Source organism: Tachypleus tridentatus, chromosome 12 (assembly GCF_004210375.1).
Source record: "Tachypleus tridentatus isolate NWPU-2018 chromosome 12, ASM421037v1, whole genome shotgun sequence".
NCBI lineage: Eukaryota > Metazoa > Arthropoda > Merostomata > Xiphosura > Limulidae > Tachypleus > Tachypleus tridentatus.
Window position 1 is genome coordinate 53383928 of NC_134836.1, and position 17215 is coordinate 53401142.

The 17215-nt window shown below is 35.8% G+C and overlaps 1 protein-coding gene across 1 annotated transcript in view; it reads left to right on the forward strand.

Annotated features, from left to right (window-relative positions):
• The window catches only part of LOC143233338 (nephrin-like), a 113603-nt gene that overhangs the window by 72586 nt on the left and 23802 nt on the right, over positions 1-17215 (forward strand). Inside the window, exons 3-6 of the mRNA XM_076469484.1 lie at positions 6825-6935; positions 9728-9931; positions 11638-11934; positions 13311-13625. Of these exons, the coding sequence (XP_076325599.1) occupies positions 6825-6935; positions 9728-9931; positions 11638-11934; positions 13311-13625 (927 nt within the window). The remainder of the gene's footprint in view (positions 1-6824; positions 6936-9727; positions 9932-11637; positions 11935-13310; positions 13626-17215) is intronic.

Below are 17215 nucleotides of genomic sequence, written 5' to 3' on the forward strand. Positions count from 1 at the left end.
TTTTACACCAATGTCCACTACAAAAATTAAATAATGACAACGTGTAACGTTTTCACCTTAGGCTAAATACAACGTTTCTACATTAAAAGTGATATTTTCTAACTTTACTGAGGTTTAACCATTGAAATAACTTTATAAAATCCTCAAAATACAGAGGTACAATAACTTTCTCATTATATAATGTAACGTCTATAAATAAAAACCACTTTTCTGTCATTCATAAGTTCTCTGGTTCCAGAGGTTCTGGCCCGGCATGGCCAGGTGGTTAAAGCGTTCGACTCGTAATCTGAGGGTCGCGGGTTTGAATCCTCGTCACACCAAACATGCACACCCTTTCAGCCGTGGGAGCGTTATAATGTGATGGTCAATCCCACTATTCGTTGGAAAAAGAGTAGCCCAACTGTTGGGTGGGCGGTGATGACTACTCTTACACTGCTAAATTAGGTATAGCTAGCGCAGATGGCCCTTCTGTAGCTTTGCGCGAAATTCAAAAACAAACAAAAACAAATCCAGAGGTTCTAGTTTACCAGGTTATTACAAGGCAAAATCGCGCAATATTGGTAAAAATTGACTTTTTTTTTTTCAGTCTGATAATTCTCTTCACTATTAATAGTTTCCTGTCGCAATCTTACAAATGTATCATGTTTTGTATTTTAAAAGCTAATTTAATACTTTTGATATCTTGAATCTGTATTTTGTCACTTGAAGTAAGCTGTGGTCACTGTATCTGAAACACTTTACTTTTCTACCTGAAGTATATTAAGTATTTAGCCCCCCAGTGTCCTAGTGTTATGTTTTCGAAATTACAAAGCTAGAAGCCGGGATTCCATGTAAGTGGTGGGAAGAACACGTGTAGTCTATTGTGTTTATTTGTTTGTGTTTGAATTTCGCGCAAACTAGGGCCCGGCATGGCCTAGCGCGTTAAGGCGTGCGCTTCGTAATCTGAGGGTCGCGGGTTCGCGCCCGAATCGCGTCAAACATGCTCGCCCTCCCAGCCGTGGGGGCGTTATAATGTGACGGTCAATCCCACTATTCGTTGGTAAAAGAGTAGCCCAAGAGTTGGCGGTGGGTGGTGATGACTAGCTGCCTTCCCTTTAGTCTTACACTGCTAAATTAGGGGCGGCTAGCACAGATAGCCCTCGAGTAGCTTTGTGCGAAATTCCAAAAACAAACAAACAAACGCGCAAACTACACGAGAGCTGCCTTTGCCAGCCGTTGGCCCGGCATGGACAGGTATGTTAAGACGTTCAACTCGTAATCTGATGGTCGCGGGTTCGAAACCCCTCGCACCAAACATGTTCGTTCTTTCAACCGGGGGGCGTTATATTGTTTCGGTCAATCCCACTATTCGTTGGTAAAAGAGTAGCCCAAACGTTGGTGGTGGATGGTGATGACAAGCTGCCTTCCCTCTAGTCTTACACTGCTAAATTTGGGACGGCTAGCACAGATAGCCCTCGTGTAGCTTTGCGCGAAATTCAAAAACAAACAAATTGCCAGCCGTCCCTAATTTAGCAGTGTAAGACTAGAGGAAAGCAAGCTAGCTAGTCATCACCACCCATCGCCAACTCTTGGGCTACTCCTTTACCATCGAATAGTGGGATTGACCACACATTATGACGCCCCTTCGGCTGAAAGGCGAATATGTTTGGTGTAACGGAAATACTTGTTCAGTGTCAACAAGTACGTTCCATGAATCGTTCAACGTTCCAATAAGCGTACGATCCATGAATCGTTCAACGTTCAAAGTCAAAATTATAAGAACGTTTCCGGCGCAGCATGACCAAGTGGTTAAGGCGCTCGAATCGTAATCTGAAAGTTGCGTGTTCAAACCTCCGTTATACTAAAACATATTCGCCGTTTCAGCCGTAAAAGCGTTATAATGTAACGGTCAATCATACTATTCATTGGTAAAATAATAGACCAAGAATTGGCGGATGGTGGTGATTACTGGCTGCCTTTGTTCTAGACTTACACTGCTAAATTAGGGATGGCTAGTGCAGGTGTCCCTCGTGTAGCTTTGCGATAGATTCCAAACGAATGATTATTTTTATAAACTACCACATATTATTGTTTCATACCACTTTGTTGAGAATATGTGTTATAATAACAATATCCGGAAGGCGGTAAAAATACAGAATAATTCAGAGTTTCAATCCCATCTTTTCTGGTTAAGGAAACTGATAACACTGTTACCCCATTATGGTACATAACAGAAAAGTTTTTACCCCACAATGGTACATAACAGAAAATACAGATCGTTGTGTCATAAGTTCTATTTTTCACTTCTACAATTTGTATTTTATATAAAACCTAGAATCCCTCGGATAGGTAACTTTGGATGAAACATTTTAGATTTGTGTGTAGTTGAACTTTAATTTTAGCTCATAATAAATATTAATAAAAAAAACTATAATACATTTTAGTTGGTTGTTTTATATATATATATTTATGGTATTATTTCACGGAATTTATAGGTTGTTTTTGACAAACAAATCTATCCCGGTCGCGCCAGACATGCTCGCCCTTTCAACCGTGGGGGCGTTAAAAATTTGCTATAAATCCCACTATTCGTTGGTAAAAGAGTAGCTTAAGAGTTGGCGGTGGGTGGTGATGACTAGTTGCCTTCCCTCTAGTCTTACACTGCTAAATTAGGGACGGCTAGCGCAGATAGACCTCGAGTAGCTTTGCGCGAAATTCAAAACAAACAAACAAACAAGCAAATCTAGAATTCAGTCTTTTATTAAAAAAAACTTTACAGCGAACAAAAGGTATTAAATACCTGGACTTAAATGTAATCTTTGTTAATCAATACTTTACTTCAAAAATTATCAGAACAACAAATTATTTTAGATTTGCATTTATAAACTTTCCATTTATGAATATAAACATTCTGTACATGACACGCCACAATATTTGATATTCACAACTTATTCGATACAATAGAATTTCTTCAACATTCCGTGACAGAGCTCATAAATTTTCCCTTATTTTTGCCAAAGGAGGAATTTTTAGGTTATTTCAAACAAACCTTTTATTCACTTTTGTGATACATTCGGCAGTCTTCTTGTTGCCGATGATGTGATTAATAGTTTTACAGAAAATCAAGTCCTTTTCAAAATTTGCACTTTCCTTACTTTGTATGCGTGTTTTCTTATAGAAAGCCACATCGGGCTATCTGCTGAGTCCACCGAGAGGAATCGAACCACCGATTTTAACGCTGTACATCCGTAGACATTCCGCTGTACTAGCGGGGTGCGTTAATTTGTAAATAAAATAATGAATAACTTTCGTTTGAGACTTGTAAGTTGAAGAATTTATCTAAATTAATACTATCGCTCTGTGGCATAGCGGCATGTCTTTGGACGTACGACACTAGAAACCGGATTTCGATACCCGTGGAGAGCAGAGCACAGGTAACCCATTGTGTAGTTTTGTTCTTAACTTCAAACAAACAATAAACTTAATACAAGTTTCGTAACAGTCCCCCTGGCAAGTTGGTTAGGGTGCTCGACTCGTAATCTATAGGTCACAGGTTCGAATCCCCCGGCTCGCACTTTCAGCCGTGGGAGTATTATAGTGTGATGGTCAATCCCTCTATTCGTTGATAAAAGAGGAGACCAAAAGTTGGCGGTGAGTGTTGATGACTAGCTGCCTTCCTTCTAGTCTTACACTGTCAAATTAGGGACGGCTAGCGCAGATAGCCGTCACGTGTCTTTGCGAGAAATTCTAAACAAACCAAACGTGGATGAAAATTACGTTATTTCCTCAGTTCCACTAGTTTCTTTAAATTGCCATACACACAATTGCAGCTACTTGTTTAAGCCTAATTAGTATTGTTATTTTTTTGGTATCTTGTTATCTCTCATACATTTCAGCTCATTCTTATAATTCCTTTATTCATCATTCACGGCTAATGAGTCTACGTTTACTGTGTGTATCGAAATGGACTTGTTTTTATTACATCTAACTAAGGCATTTTAGTTGAATAAAGTATTAAATTTTGATTATTGACTATGCAATTTTGTTATTCATTTAATGTGTTATTTGCAGTTAGGTTTTTTTTCACAAACATAGTTTTTATACTGCAGTATCTATACCATATACTCAATTCCGCATTTAATTATCAATGTGTATCGTAGCAATTTATGCATCACAGACGCTAAGCTACTCTGGAGTTGCATTGTTGAGCCGATTAATTGATTAATTAATCTGTGTCACGCTTTTCAAAGGAATAGCATCCGGTGATGGTGCAAAACGCAAACAATAAGTATCTACATGATTTATAAGTTATATTTTATTCTTTCATTAATGTTATTATTGGATAATTTTTAACGGATATATTTATTTTTATAGATTTTTATTATAAGAATGACACTGCATTGGTAGCTCAGTGTATGAACTAAAGGGTAACCTGTAAATCTCCTAAGCTGCCTAACCTTGTGATATGTTATTAGGATTACGGCCGAAAATATCGCTACACTTACGATGTCCAACTAATGCATTAAGGCACTCTGATCGCTATAAATAAAGACAGTATATTAAATTAACTATATTCATTATTTGGCTATCGTTTAACTCTGATTATGTAGATAGTTCCCTTTGATCAGACGTTAATGCTAATTATAAGCTGCTGTGATTAAAAAAGATTTTAATGCATTAAGGTTCTGTCAACAGATGTTGGTAACCAGTAAGTTAACCCTTTTACTTATAGCTTTAATCCTAATTACACGTTATCAGTGAGCATTATAGAATATAAATTACTGCTGATTATATTTTAATATCGACATAAAACATGAATGACTTCACATTTTCGTATCAACGTTACCACAGTAAGTCTGCAGCAAGCTTCTAGACTTGCAACGGTTCGATTCCCGCAATGGAGGGAGACAGCTCGTTGTATAATTTTAATTTTAAGCTAAAACAAATAAAGATATACAAAAGTGGAAAACCTAAGACTTTTGAAGAACTTGAGGTAAGAAAAATAAGTAACTTATTTGAACACTAGGACTAAAATTCTTTATTGACATATTCAATACTTCTGTTGGTCTATTTTCTTCAAAGATCAAAATTTCATAGTCACTACTCAAAATTATCCTGTGAGTTTGTTTTTAAATTTCGCGCAGAGTTACTCGAGGGCTATCTGCGCTAGCTGTCCCTAATTTAGCAGAGGGAAAGCAGCTTGTCATCACCACTTCCCGCCAACTCTTAAGCTACTCTTTTACCAATGAATAGTGGGATTGACCGTCACACTATAACGCCCTCACGGCTGAAAGAGCAAGCCTGTTCGGTTCAACGGAGATTCGAACACGCGGCCCTCACGTTACGAGTCGAGCACCTTAACCACCTGGCCATGCCGGTCGTTTCCCTGTACGTGAAAATAAACGTAAGAACACATCTGAAACTAAAACTACGTCATTTATAATGTACTTTTAATTATTCATATATATTTGTTTGGGAATTCAATATTTTGTATTATGAACACTACTTTCTGATTTTGCTAAATTTCTTTGTTTCAGTTGCGACTAACTCACTTCTTTTTCCTTCCAGACTGTTTTAACATCTGTAAAACGACTTTAAAACATTATTATTTTTAATTAAGTATAGATTAAGTGCTAAAAACGAGAAAGTTCTTGCTATAAGCATTAACAATGTATGATAAAAAATTAAAGTTTAAACCATATAACTTGCATAAATTATCCTAAACACTAACTTACCTTCATTTGTCGAATTGTACCTCCAAGGCCCGGCATGGCCAGTTAGTTAAGGCACTCGACTTGTAATCCGATTGTTAAGGATTCGAATCCCCGTCACACCAAACATGCTCGCCCTTTCAGCCGTGGGGGCGTTGTAATGTAACAGTCAATCCTACTATTCGTTGGTAAAAGAGTAGCATAAGAGTTGGCGGTGGGTAGTGATGACTAGCTGCCTCCCCTGTCTTACACTGCTAAATTAGGTACGGCTAGCGCAGAAAACCCTCGAGTAGCTTTGCCCGAAATTCAAAAACAAACAAACACTCGTACTTCTGTCACAGTGTTATCGCTAATGGCAATGAATAACCATATTTTTCATGGCAGAGAAACATCAGTTCGGTTTCATTGGTTGTAAAGTTCACGCAAAGCTACACGAGGATTATCTGCGCTAGCTATGCCTAATTTAGCAACGAAAGACTAGGGGGAAGGCAGCTAGTCATCACCATGCACCACCAGTTCTTGGGCTACTTTTTTACCAACGAATATTTGGATCGAGCGTCACATTATAATGCTCCCACGGCTGAAAGGGCAAGAATGTTTGGTGGGACAGAATTTATAACCCGCAACCCTCAGATTGCGAGTCAAGTGTCCTAACCACCTGGACATGCCAGGCCAGAGAGATGTCACCTCAAAGCTGAACTAATAACAAAATATACAATTTAAATTATGAATTTCCAGTACATTATTAAACGACTGTAATCACAAGTAAATGAAATATTCAACCAAATAAAACAATCCATAAAGTATCTTTATTAAGTTTCAACAGTCTTAAATTTATGAGAACTTCGCTTAGAATTTCATACTATAATCATGTTCTTCTCTATGAATTTTAGTCTTAAATATTATCGTATAACCGTGTCTCTACTTTTATTTATACCCCCCGCTAGTACAGCGGTATGTCTTCGGATTTACAACGCTAAAATCAGGGGTTCAATTCCCCGCGGTGAGCTGCGCGGATAGCCCGATGTGGCTTTGCTATAAGAAAAACACACACACACACACACACTTTTATTTATATATTTTCTCTCATATACTGTTTATTCCAAGTTTTCTTTCTCTTGTTATTAATGACAGTTCCTCCAAAGAAGCCAGTAATAATGGACGAAACTGATGAATCTCAGCTCAGCTTGATTGGACCATACAATGAAGGTGATTCACTTCGACTTCAGTGCGAGGTCGCTGGAGGTTAGTAATATTGGAAAATAATATATATATTATTTCACATTTCGATAAATATTGGTTTAAAATATATCTTCTCACTCTGTAAGATTCCAATAAATATGAAGTTTATTAGACTATTTATTGTTCATCTTCGAATCAGCTAACTAGGACATACGAGGGATTTCCGTAACATAGCTTTTCAGAGTAAAACATTTTTACGTATGGTTTTGAAGTTTTAGAAGTGTCTACTTCTAATTTACTTCGATTAATGGATTAAGCAGCGACTTTTGTCATCAAAATAATGCTAAATATTTTACGCAGTAAATACTAACTCAATAAATATCTGCTTCTGTTTTAAATTATAATTCTCTTCGTGACCTCTTTACTATGCAGCTTAAATCAATTTTATTATAATTTTCAAACATGAATAAATAAAAGAAACAAAGTTTCATAAGGTAACTCGCTAAAGAGATTTTTCGTAAGTTTTTAATTTCGATACATCTTGTAGTGTTAACTTTTATAAGTGTATACGTATTCGTATCTCCTTGTTTATATTATATTTATGTATCACATTATTTTCTACTTTGTCCACAAGAGGTAAGCGTATAGTTTCCCATTTCTACATTTAAAATGTTTATTATATTTTTTTAACTTTAACCTCAACTTTATTCTACAGAATCCTAAAAAAAAAAATACTTATTCAACCAATTCAGTTTATTTTATAGTGTAAAGTTTGTAATTGTTACTAAATTAAAATTAAAGGTCTTTAGAACAGTTTTGAATTAGAATATTAAATATATTTAACCTTGATCACAGCATTTCTACTCGCAATGCTCAAGTTATCAGATTTTTAGTCGGAAGACTTTATTCAAATATTATGTGTGCATAACGTCATTAGTTTTTCTAAACTATGATTATCAGTACCATCTGATGCTGCTGTTTGCTGCGCTCTCTTGCGTTTAAATTTTAAAATTACCATAACTGGTGTGAACATTTATATATACAGTGGAGCCCCTCTTAGCGGCCACCCCTCAGATTCGGTCACCCCTTGAAAGCGGTCATTCAATCACAGTCCTTTTTTTTGTTTACATAATCCGTAATTATGTACAGTGAAACCCATGTAATCAGGCCAGTTTGTCTCAGTCCTGAAGGTGGCTGCTTTAGAAGGGTTCCACTGTATATATATATATACATCCTTTAGTTAATATCTAGTCTTATACTTAAGCAGATCCTCTCACAATCTGCCTGTCGTGAGTTCGAATCCCGTCATCAAACATACTCACCCTTTCAGGTGTCTAAACGCTATAATGTAACGATAAAAACCTTCTCTAGAGTAGGCGGCGGGTAGTATTGACTAGATGTTATTCCTATATTACTCTATCACTTCTAAATTGAGGACGGCTAGCGTAGTTAGACCTCAAATAGCTCTGCGTGACATTTGAAAAGTAAAACAACAAAATAATATATTCTGTAAATAATCTTTATATATATATTATATTAGGAATAATTTAAAATCTAGTATAAAAATTGCTATGTGACCAGTTTCGTGGTGAATCGTTTTTTCTTCTCGCACTGTAAACGACAATACTTAAAATTTGTTATTGTTAAACATTTGTTTTGTTAAAGATTTGATTTTGTTGAAGATTTGTTAGTGTTAAATTTCTGTTATTGTTAAAGATTTGTTTTGTTAAAGATTTGATTTTGTTGAAGTTTTGTTAGTGTTAAATTTCTGTTATTGTTAAAGATTTGTTTTGTTAAAGATTTGATTTTGTTGAAGATTTGTTAGTGTTAAATTTCTGTTATTGTTAAAGATTTGTTGGTGTTAAATTTCTGTTATTGTTAAAAATCTGTTTTTGTCAAATGTTAGTCAAAAGACTCACTCTTCCTCTTAAATGAAGATATTTACGCATAATCACATAAAAAATACCGATAAAGCACCTTGACTTTCCTCCACTATGGTGGATTTTTTCTTCTTCTATGTTTTGAAATAATAATTAACATTGAACGAACACATTGTTAAAAGATGTTAACGCACTATGTTTCAGAAATTGTTTTGTGGTATCACTCAGCCTTGATAGCAAATTTTTGCATAGGTTATCATTCATTTGTTAAATTCAGAAAAACAAAGGAGTTTCTCATTGCTCACTTTATAAATAAATCATTTTATAAACAGTAAAACATTTCTGAAACAACTGTATGTCAGAAATCAGTTTTTTTCTAAGGATAATATTAGATATGAAGGCAAGAGCTTTTCCAAGCGTTATTTATATTCACTTTGGTTTGCATTTTACATGGTCAAGTTAAGCATTTTCAGGATACGACTTGAACGTACTTAAGCCTACATCTTTACAACAAGAACGTGTTTTCCATATCAGAAGTCAGAGTTTTCAGAGTAAATGACCTAATGTTGTTTAATATACTTTTCTTCTGTAAAATAAGTAAGTTAGACCTATCGCAAAAACAGGCTATTATCTACATTTAAACCCAGAAACACATATAACTTACCTAATAATGTTGTAGATTTAGAAACATGAACATCGTAAAGCAAGAATGAGCTGCAGCTAACAATTCGTAAGCGCTTTGATTGCCAGCGATAAACTGGTATTGAGCAGGGAAACTAGTTTTATTTCCTTTTCACAAAATTCTAAGCTTTGAACTTTGTTCTCTCGTAAAAAAAAAAACAACAACACGAGACTTCTATCTTTAGAGTTAATATATTTAACGCTAAGTCGAAGCGAAAGTTATATAAACATTAATTTAAAATATATCCATTTTTGTTGTTCTTAACAGTATGTTTAGTTATCCTTCGTTTTCAGGAAACCCACGGCCAAACCTTACTTGGTGGCGAGAATCCGTCTTACTGGATGATTCTTATGAAATAATAGACAATTTTGAGGTTAGAAATGTGCTACAAATAATACCCTTACAGCGTCACGACCTAATGGCAGCATTAACGTGCCAGGCAGCCAATAATGACGTCATACCACCGTCACAAGCTACAGTTACAGTTGACATGAATTGTGAGTGTACTAAATGTATTTTCATACGTCTTAACATAGTTTTGAAGATAAACAATGACCAATTAATATTCTCTATAAAACAGGTTAAAATATATTACATAAAACTCATGCTAGAATATGAATTGTGATACGTAAATAGGATTAAATGGCAGGATAAAACTGGATCATGATGAGTGATGTAAAAGTACAATAGGAAATACGATACAGAATGTCTAAATAAATAGTTATGACAAGATGAAAACTGGATCATGATCTGTGATCTAGAAAGTACGATAGAAAATACGATACATAATAAAAATATCAAAATGAGAATTATGCTATGCATTGTTTGCTATTCCGCAAATACTTTCTTCGTTTAAGATCCTATGTACGGTATGCCCAACCATTTAAGCTATGTGCCCCACACAATTAGGGTGCATGTGTCTTAGAAAAATATCATTCAGATTCCCTTTCTGAGCTTGATGGGGATTATGTTGCTCATGCCCCCATACAAATTATGATCTTCTTTCTGTGATTATTTTATGATTTGTTTTTCTGAGTAATTCGGGATCAATATGTTTGGTAGTCTCTGAATGTAAATGTTAAAATAGATTGAAAATTATATTTATTATTTAAATTGTTTCTCTTCGTACAGACTTACACATTCACTCACCTTTGGCCAGGTGGTTAAAGTGCCCGACTCGTCATCTGAGGGTCGCGGTTTGGAATACCCGTCACAAAAAACATGTTCGCCCTTCCAGCCGTGGGAGTGTTATAATGCTACGGTCAATCCAACTATTCGTTTGTAGAACAAGTAGCCCAAGAGGTGACAGTGGGTAGTGATAACTCGTTCTCTTCTCTCTTGTGTTACACTGCTAAATTATGAGCGGTTAGTGAAAACAAATAAACAGTCATTTACCTTGAATGTCAACGTTAGACACAGAAGCAGAATACATTTGTTAGGCTTAATAAGAGTCACAAATGATAGCATACACATTACAAAAGCCGAGTAAGGTTATGCTGATTCTTTGTGTTTTACAAACCTCCGATTTCTCAACTACAGCATATACGTATCCAATAATGCACTTTTCTCCCTACGTGTTACCGACCTTTTGAAAAAAAAAAAAAAAAACTGATTGCTTCATGTTAAAATAATATCAACAGTCAGACTCTCAAAACAACACCACTAGGACAGAAGTATACAGTTGTTTAATTAAATATTATTACAGATCTTCACGTGGTATCTTCCAATGTTTTGGTGAAAGAGACAAACTTCATTCGTTTCTTAACCGTGACAGTGAATATACCATTCAAATAAGCAGATTAACTTCTGCAATAATAAATCGTAAGTTGGCCCTCTTTGTGAACGGTGTAGTTTTTGTTTTGTTTTTAAATTTCGCGCAAAGCTACACGAGGGCTATCTGCGCTAGCCGTCTCTACTTTAGCAGTGTAAGACTAGAGGGAAGGCAGCTAGTCATCACACCCACCGCCAACTCTTGGGCTACTCTTTTCCCAACGAATAGTGGGATTGACCGTCACATTATGATGCCCCCACCTGGCCATGCCGGGCCGTGAATGGTGTATCATACTCGTTTAGTCCTTCACCAATTAAAGCCTTGAAGCTGAATGATAAATATGTACCTATATTTTACTTACTTCGTGTCTTGTTTAAATATCCTGGACGGTAGAGTGTCATTACTTGAAAGTCGTTTCGTTGATATCTCCAGTTAGACCGCTGGAAGTTCACATAGAAGGTGACAAGCGACCTTTATCGGCTGGTATGGCTATTAAGATTAAATGCAGTACCGCAGGTTCCCGGCCCCCTGCAGATGTCACCTGGTGGAAGAATGGTGAGGAGTTAAAATCAACCAAGTCCATTATTTCAGCGAGTGGTAACTCCACAGTCAGTACGCTGACCTTCAAACCATCCACTGGAGATGATGGGAAAATCGTGTTCTGTGCTGCTACAAATAGGTATATACCAGGAAGTACGATGAAAGCCAGTTGGAAGTTAAACGTTATGTGTAAGTACAGTAATAACCGGTCAAAAGCTACAAAGGTTCAGTGCTTATCTATTAATAATACTCCAAAAAATGAGTTTGCGTATTTTATATTTTAGCGAATAAGTGAGTATAAGAAAGAAAAAAATGAGAGTATATTACATCCTAATGAGTCTTGTTTGAACATAAAACATAATAGAGAAAAGAAACACGATTCGCAATTTCAAATTACTTCTTACTTCAATGAAGATCATTCCATAAAAATATAGTTTTGACTCAGAAAGCGGTTATTTTTTTTTATTTTTTTTTATATTTGCATCACCCGTTTTAAGCCTGTTGGTTTCTAATACTTTTAACATCTGTATTCTAGACTGATACTTGTCATGTATTGTTTATACTGATAGTGTAAGTCTGAAGAGCGTTTCATAGAGTCATTTGTCTCTTACCGTACAGTTCAACTGATGAGTTCTGGTGTTGGACAAAAGGCCTCTTGGGCAGTGACTCGTGAAAGACAAATGAAGTGTCTAAAATGTTGTTTTTACACTCCCCTGACTTTGATTCCTGGATGAACAAATTAAAATTAATGTGGAAAAAAACAGTTGCAGCCACATTTGTCAGAAATATCAGGCGTATGGATTCTATATAACTCTACAAAAACGTTGTAATATTAACGTATTAGGTGGTTAAAACTGCCTACCAATAGGAATCTGTTACAGAAAAAAGAAATTGTAACAATAAGCATTGTTCTGCCATATGACTCCGCCAACGTCCAAGACAAATTACGTTGAAATGTAGCCTTTTATAAAAGAGTAAAACCATGAAGCTTAGAAATAAGAGACATTTTTATTTCGGAAAAGAAAGATAATTTTTTCTTGCATTGTCAAACATTCTTTTATGAAATATCACTTTTTTTTTAAATTGAAGTGTCTTTACTGATTGTACTGAATGAAAATGTCATTTCTTTAAAGTAACCTAACAAATTAATGATTTGTATTACTAAAGGAATATGTTTAAATACAATAATATTGAGAATCTTAAGAACAGAATTGTTATGTTTGCTATTACTTGTTTTTAGGTGCACGTTAATAAAAATTCGATTACTGACAGATAAATAGTAAAGGAAAATATTTTTTTCTTTTCAAACTGCGAAATATTCAATAGTTGTTTAACTCTTAATATATGGTATTAGCTATAAACTATTCAATATTTACGCTGCTTTAACGGGTTCCTTTAACAAACACGAAGTACCTCCCTTCACAAATATTACACAAAATATGTATACACATTGTTAAATGGTATATACTAGTTTAATAAATATTCTCCTAATTAGAAGATTAAAATTAGTTAGAAAGTTAATTTCTCACACTGTTGTCTATTTTGTTTTTTTTAACAAATTACAGATCCACCTCAACTCACTCTAGGACTAGGAAGAAAAGTACATCATTTACCAATAGATGAAGGAAGTGACATAAACCTACACGAAGGAAGTGACGTAGATCTGGAGTGCATTATTCGGGCCAATCCTCCGGTAACACATGTTGGTTGGAAGTTTGAACGTAAGGATATCGTAGCCAATCATACAGCTGGAATTACCATTGACAATACTACACTAATTATACACAAAGTTCAACGCTTCAACAGAGGACGATACTTGTGTACAGCAACGAATAGCGAAGGACGCGGGGAAAGCAACAGAATCTTTCTCCGGGTAGAGTGTAAGCAATTACTGTGAATCAGACTTTTACTTATTTTTGAGAATAGTTCAATTCAAACGTCAAGTAAGCGTATTCATTTTATGATCGTGATTTCTTTTATCAACCATCAAAGAAAATAAAGGATATTTAAAAAAAAAATGAATTCAGTAGAACACAATGCTGTTGCTTCGGACAAGATATTGCCAAGACATATCCTATTAATTACACATAACGAATTAAGTTTGTGTTTCCTTGGAAAATTTGCAAATGTTCTTGTTTTTATTAAGCTTGTATACAAAATCGATTTACCGAAGAAATAGAAAGCACGTGTTTATAATAGCAGCTGTCACATGACTGTATGGGAAAATTGCCCAGGTATTTCTTCATACTCTTCAGGAAATTAATTATTGGTAGAGGAACGGTAGAACACTTCGAATAGACAGTTAATGTCTTTGTTCTATTTTAAATAATTAACACAAATATTTTGCTTTTGAACGTGAATGCAAAAGTACTTGAACTCTTATAAGTGCATAAAGATCTCGTATATCACTGAGCTACGTAGATTTCAGGAGCAAACGAATGCTCTATTCTATGGTATAATTAATTGCGTTAATATTACAGGTTATGATGCTTTTGATTATTTCCTAATTAATTTTCATATGTTCAATATTGGAAATAATCATGGAAACCGTGAATTAAACAGTGAGAAAATAAAAATACTATGGGTTTCCCTGCTTTCCTCTGTTATATGAAAATAACCTGAACCACAGTACAATCAGAGGTTAATAGTTTATACTGTGGCTGGCTGTCATTCCACCAATCAGACAGGGCCACATCAGCTACCATAATCCCAGGTATAGAATGCTGAATGCATTCATAGCTTCTAGGTAACAAACTAGCAGAAACTGGAACCAAATGTTATTATTCAGTAGAATGCGTGTGGGAAGTCTGAAGAGGGTGGGAACATATTGAACAGGGTGAAGTATTACTTAAATACTTAATGCTAAACAAGGTATCGATACTAATGTTATCAAACCTGCGTAGACTTACATGGAAACTGAGAAAGCTAAATTATTTGGCAGAAATTTGAGGAGTATTATTGAGCACTTGAAACAATGTTTCTCAGTAATATACTGGTAAGGCCCGGCATGGCCAGGTGGGTCAAGGCGTGCGACTCGTAATCTGAGGGTCGCGGGTTCGCATCCCCGTCGCACCAAACATGCTCGCCTTTTCAGCCGTGGGGCGTTATAATGTGACGCTCAATCCCACTCTTCGTTGGTAAAAGAGTAGCCCAAGAGTTGGCTGTGGGTGGTGGTGATTTGCTGCCTTCCCTCTAGTCTTACACTGCTAAATTAGGGACGGTTAGCGCAGATAGCCCTCGAGTAGCTTTGCGCGAAATTCAGAAAAACAAAAAATATATACTGATATATTGCATAACTTCTTTCCGTTTGTATATTCTATAATAATGTATTAATAGCAGGCTGAAGTATCCGTCTTTTGTCAGGGTTATGAACTTTAAAAAAATGTGTGGGTGGATGCTATGATAAACAACATAAAATCCTAGCTTTTTTACAGTTTTTCTCTAACGTAACGTATTATTACAGTATTTCTTATTACCTCACCAAAGGTTGTATTAAGCTTTAAGAACTCAATGTGTTTATACTTGAAACTTACCGATTGTTAAGATAACATTATAGAAAGAGGTAGCGGTAAAAAAGTGGCGGTAGGGGTGCTTTCAACATCCAGCTCTTAATATCCTTCTACTGTGTTTACGTAATTACTTTATAGGCAGTCAGTGGCTGCAGAAGTGTCTTACGATCTGAAGGTGAAAAGTCGCGGTTTAAAATAAAAAGCTCGTATAACTTTGTTCGTAAAAAATAAAAGAAAGCTATATTTGAGATATATTTAATAAGTTCGCCTTTAACTTTGACAAGAAAAACTTTCACATTTAGAAGGGGTCTCTGTATGTATGATTTAAATATTTAATTCCAATGTTTCTAAAAAAAAAGCTGAGTTCATATTTACAAAAACAAACACTGTCATACTATCGTATCTTTAATTACTATGTTATGACTAAATGTGAGTTCTTTCTTCATTATTTTGAAATATTGGCCTAAATAATAACTTTAACCAAAGAATATACTCAATTCTGAAAAAATTAATTTGTTTTGTTTGTTTTTCAATTTCGCACAAAGCTACTCGAGGGCTATCTGTGCTAGCCGTCCCTAATTTTGCAGTGTAAGACTAGAGGGAAGGCAGCAAAGCACCACCACCCACCGCCAACTCTTGGGCTACTCTTTTACCAACTAATAGTGGGATTGACCGTAACATTATAACGCCCCCACGGCTGAAAAGGCGAGCATGTTTGGCGCGACGGGGATGCGAACCCGCGACCCTCGAATTACGAGTCGCACACCTTAATGCGCTTGGTCATGCCGGGCCCTGAAAAGGTTAGAAGAAGTTGTATGCTATACTGATGTGCTTGGCATCACCTGGTGGTTAAAATGCTCGACTCGCAATCTGCAAGTGAGGGCTTTATATTTATTCACTTGTTTCTTCATAGGTAAGCACAAATCTACACAATAGGCTCTCTGTGCTCTGCTCACCACGGGTATCGAAACCCGGATTCTAGCGTTGTAAGACCGCTTGATGGCGAAGGTTTTATAATGTGGATCTCAGTCCCACTATTGCCCTTCCCTCTATTCCATCATTTTTTAAATCAGTGACGACTTGCGCAGGTAGTCTTCGATCAGGTTTGCACAAAATTCGCACCAAACATTACATTGTTGGAGGTTCAAATCCCGATTTAACTCAAAGCAAACTGATTATAAAAAAAAATATTTATGTTATAATTTTCAAGTTAATTACCAAGGTCATCTGTTATATATAATTCCTTTTTGAGATTACTAGATGATATTTTTACTGCAATCTTTCACTGAGCTCTTTGTTATACCAATTCAGAACTTTCGGAGATCGAACATCAGTAAAAAGTTTCATTGTTGTTTTCGGTTTGCCTCTTTAACCTCAACATTCTTCGTGAATAGAACTTTCTGGCAAGGTCATTCTCTCTACTTTTATTATCTGGACGCTGGTAGTTCCACTATGAAGCTTGTATCAACACTCCCCTTTTTTTAACAAGGATTTTGTCCATAAAGCTATAGTGTGAATCTGTTTCCGTAATAAAGAAAACCTCTTTCTCCACTGCGGTTTATCAGATGAGTAAAACTCGTATCCTATAAAATCTAGAACTTGAAATGAAGTGTGTATCACTGTTGCAGAATTCTGATCAAAATTTGTCTATTTATCTTGCTTGCGTTTAAGCAAACCCACCTTCTTTACTTTCTGTTTACGCCCCCCGCTAGTACAGCGGTATGTCTGCGGATTTGCAACGCTAAAATTAGGGGTTCGATTCCCCTCGGTGGGCTGAGCAGATAGCCCTATGTGGCTTTACTATACGACAAACACACACTTTCTGTTTATTTTCCCGCCCTTCAGTGTTTGAGTATGTTTACACCTCTATGTGTGTATTTATCTACAGGATTTCTTTTAAAACAGCTGAATGGATCCAGACAAAAGTTGGTATACATTGGGACAATGACTCAACTTAGTAG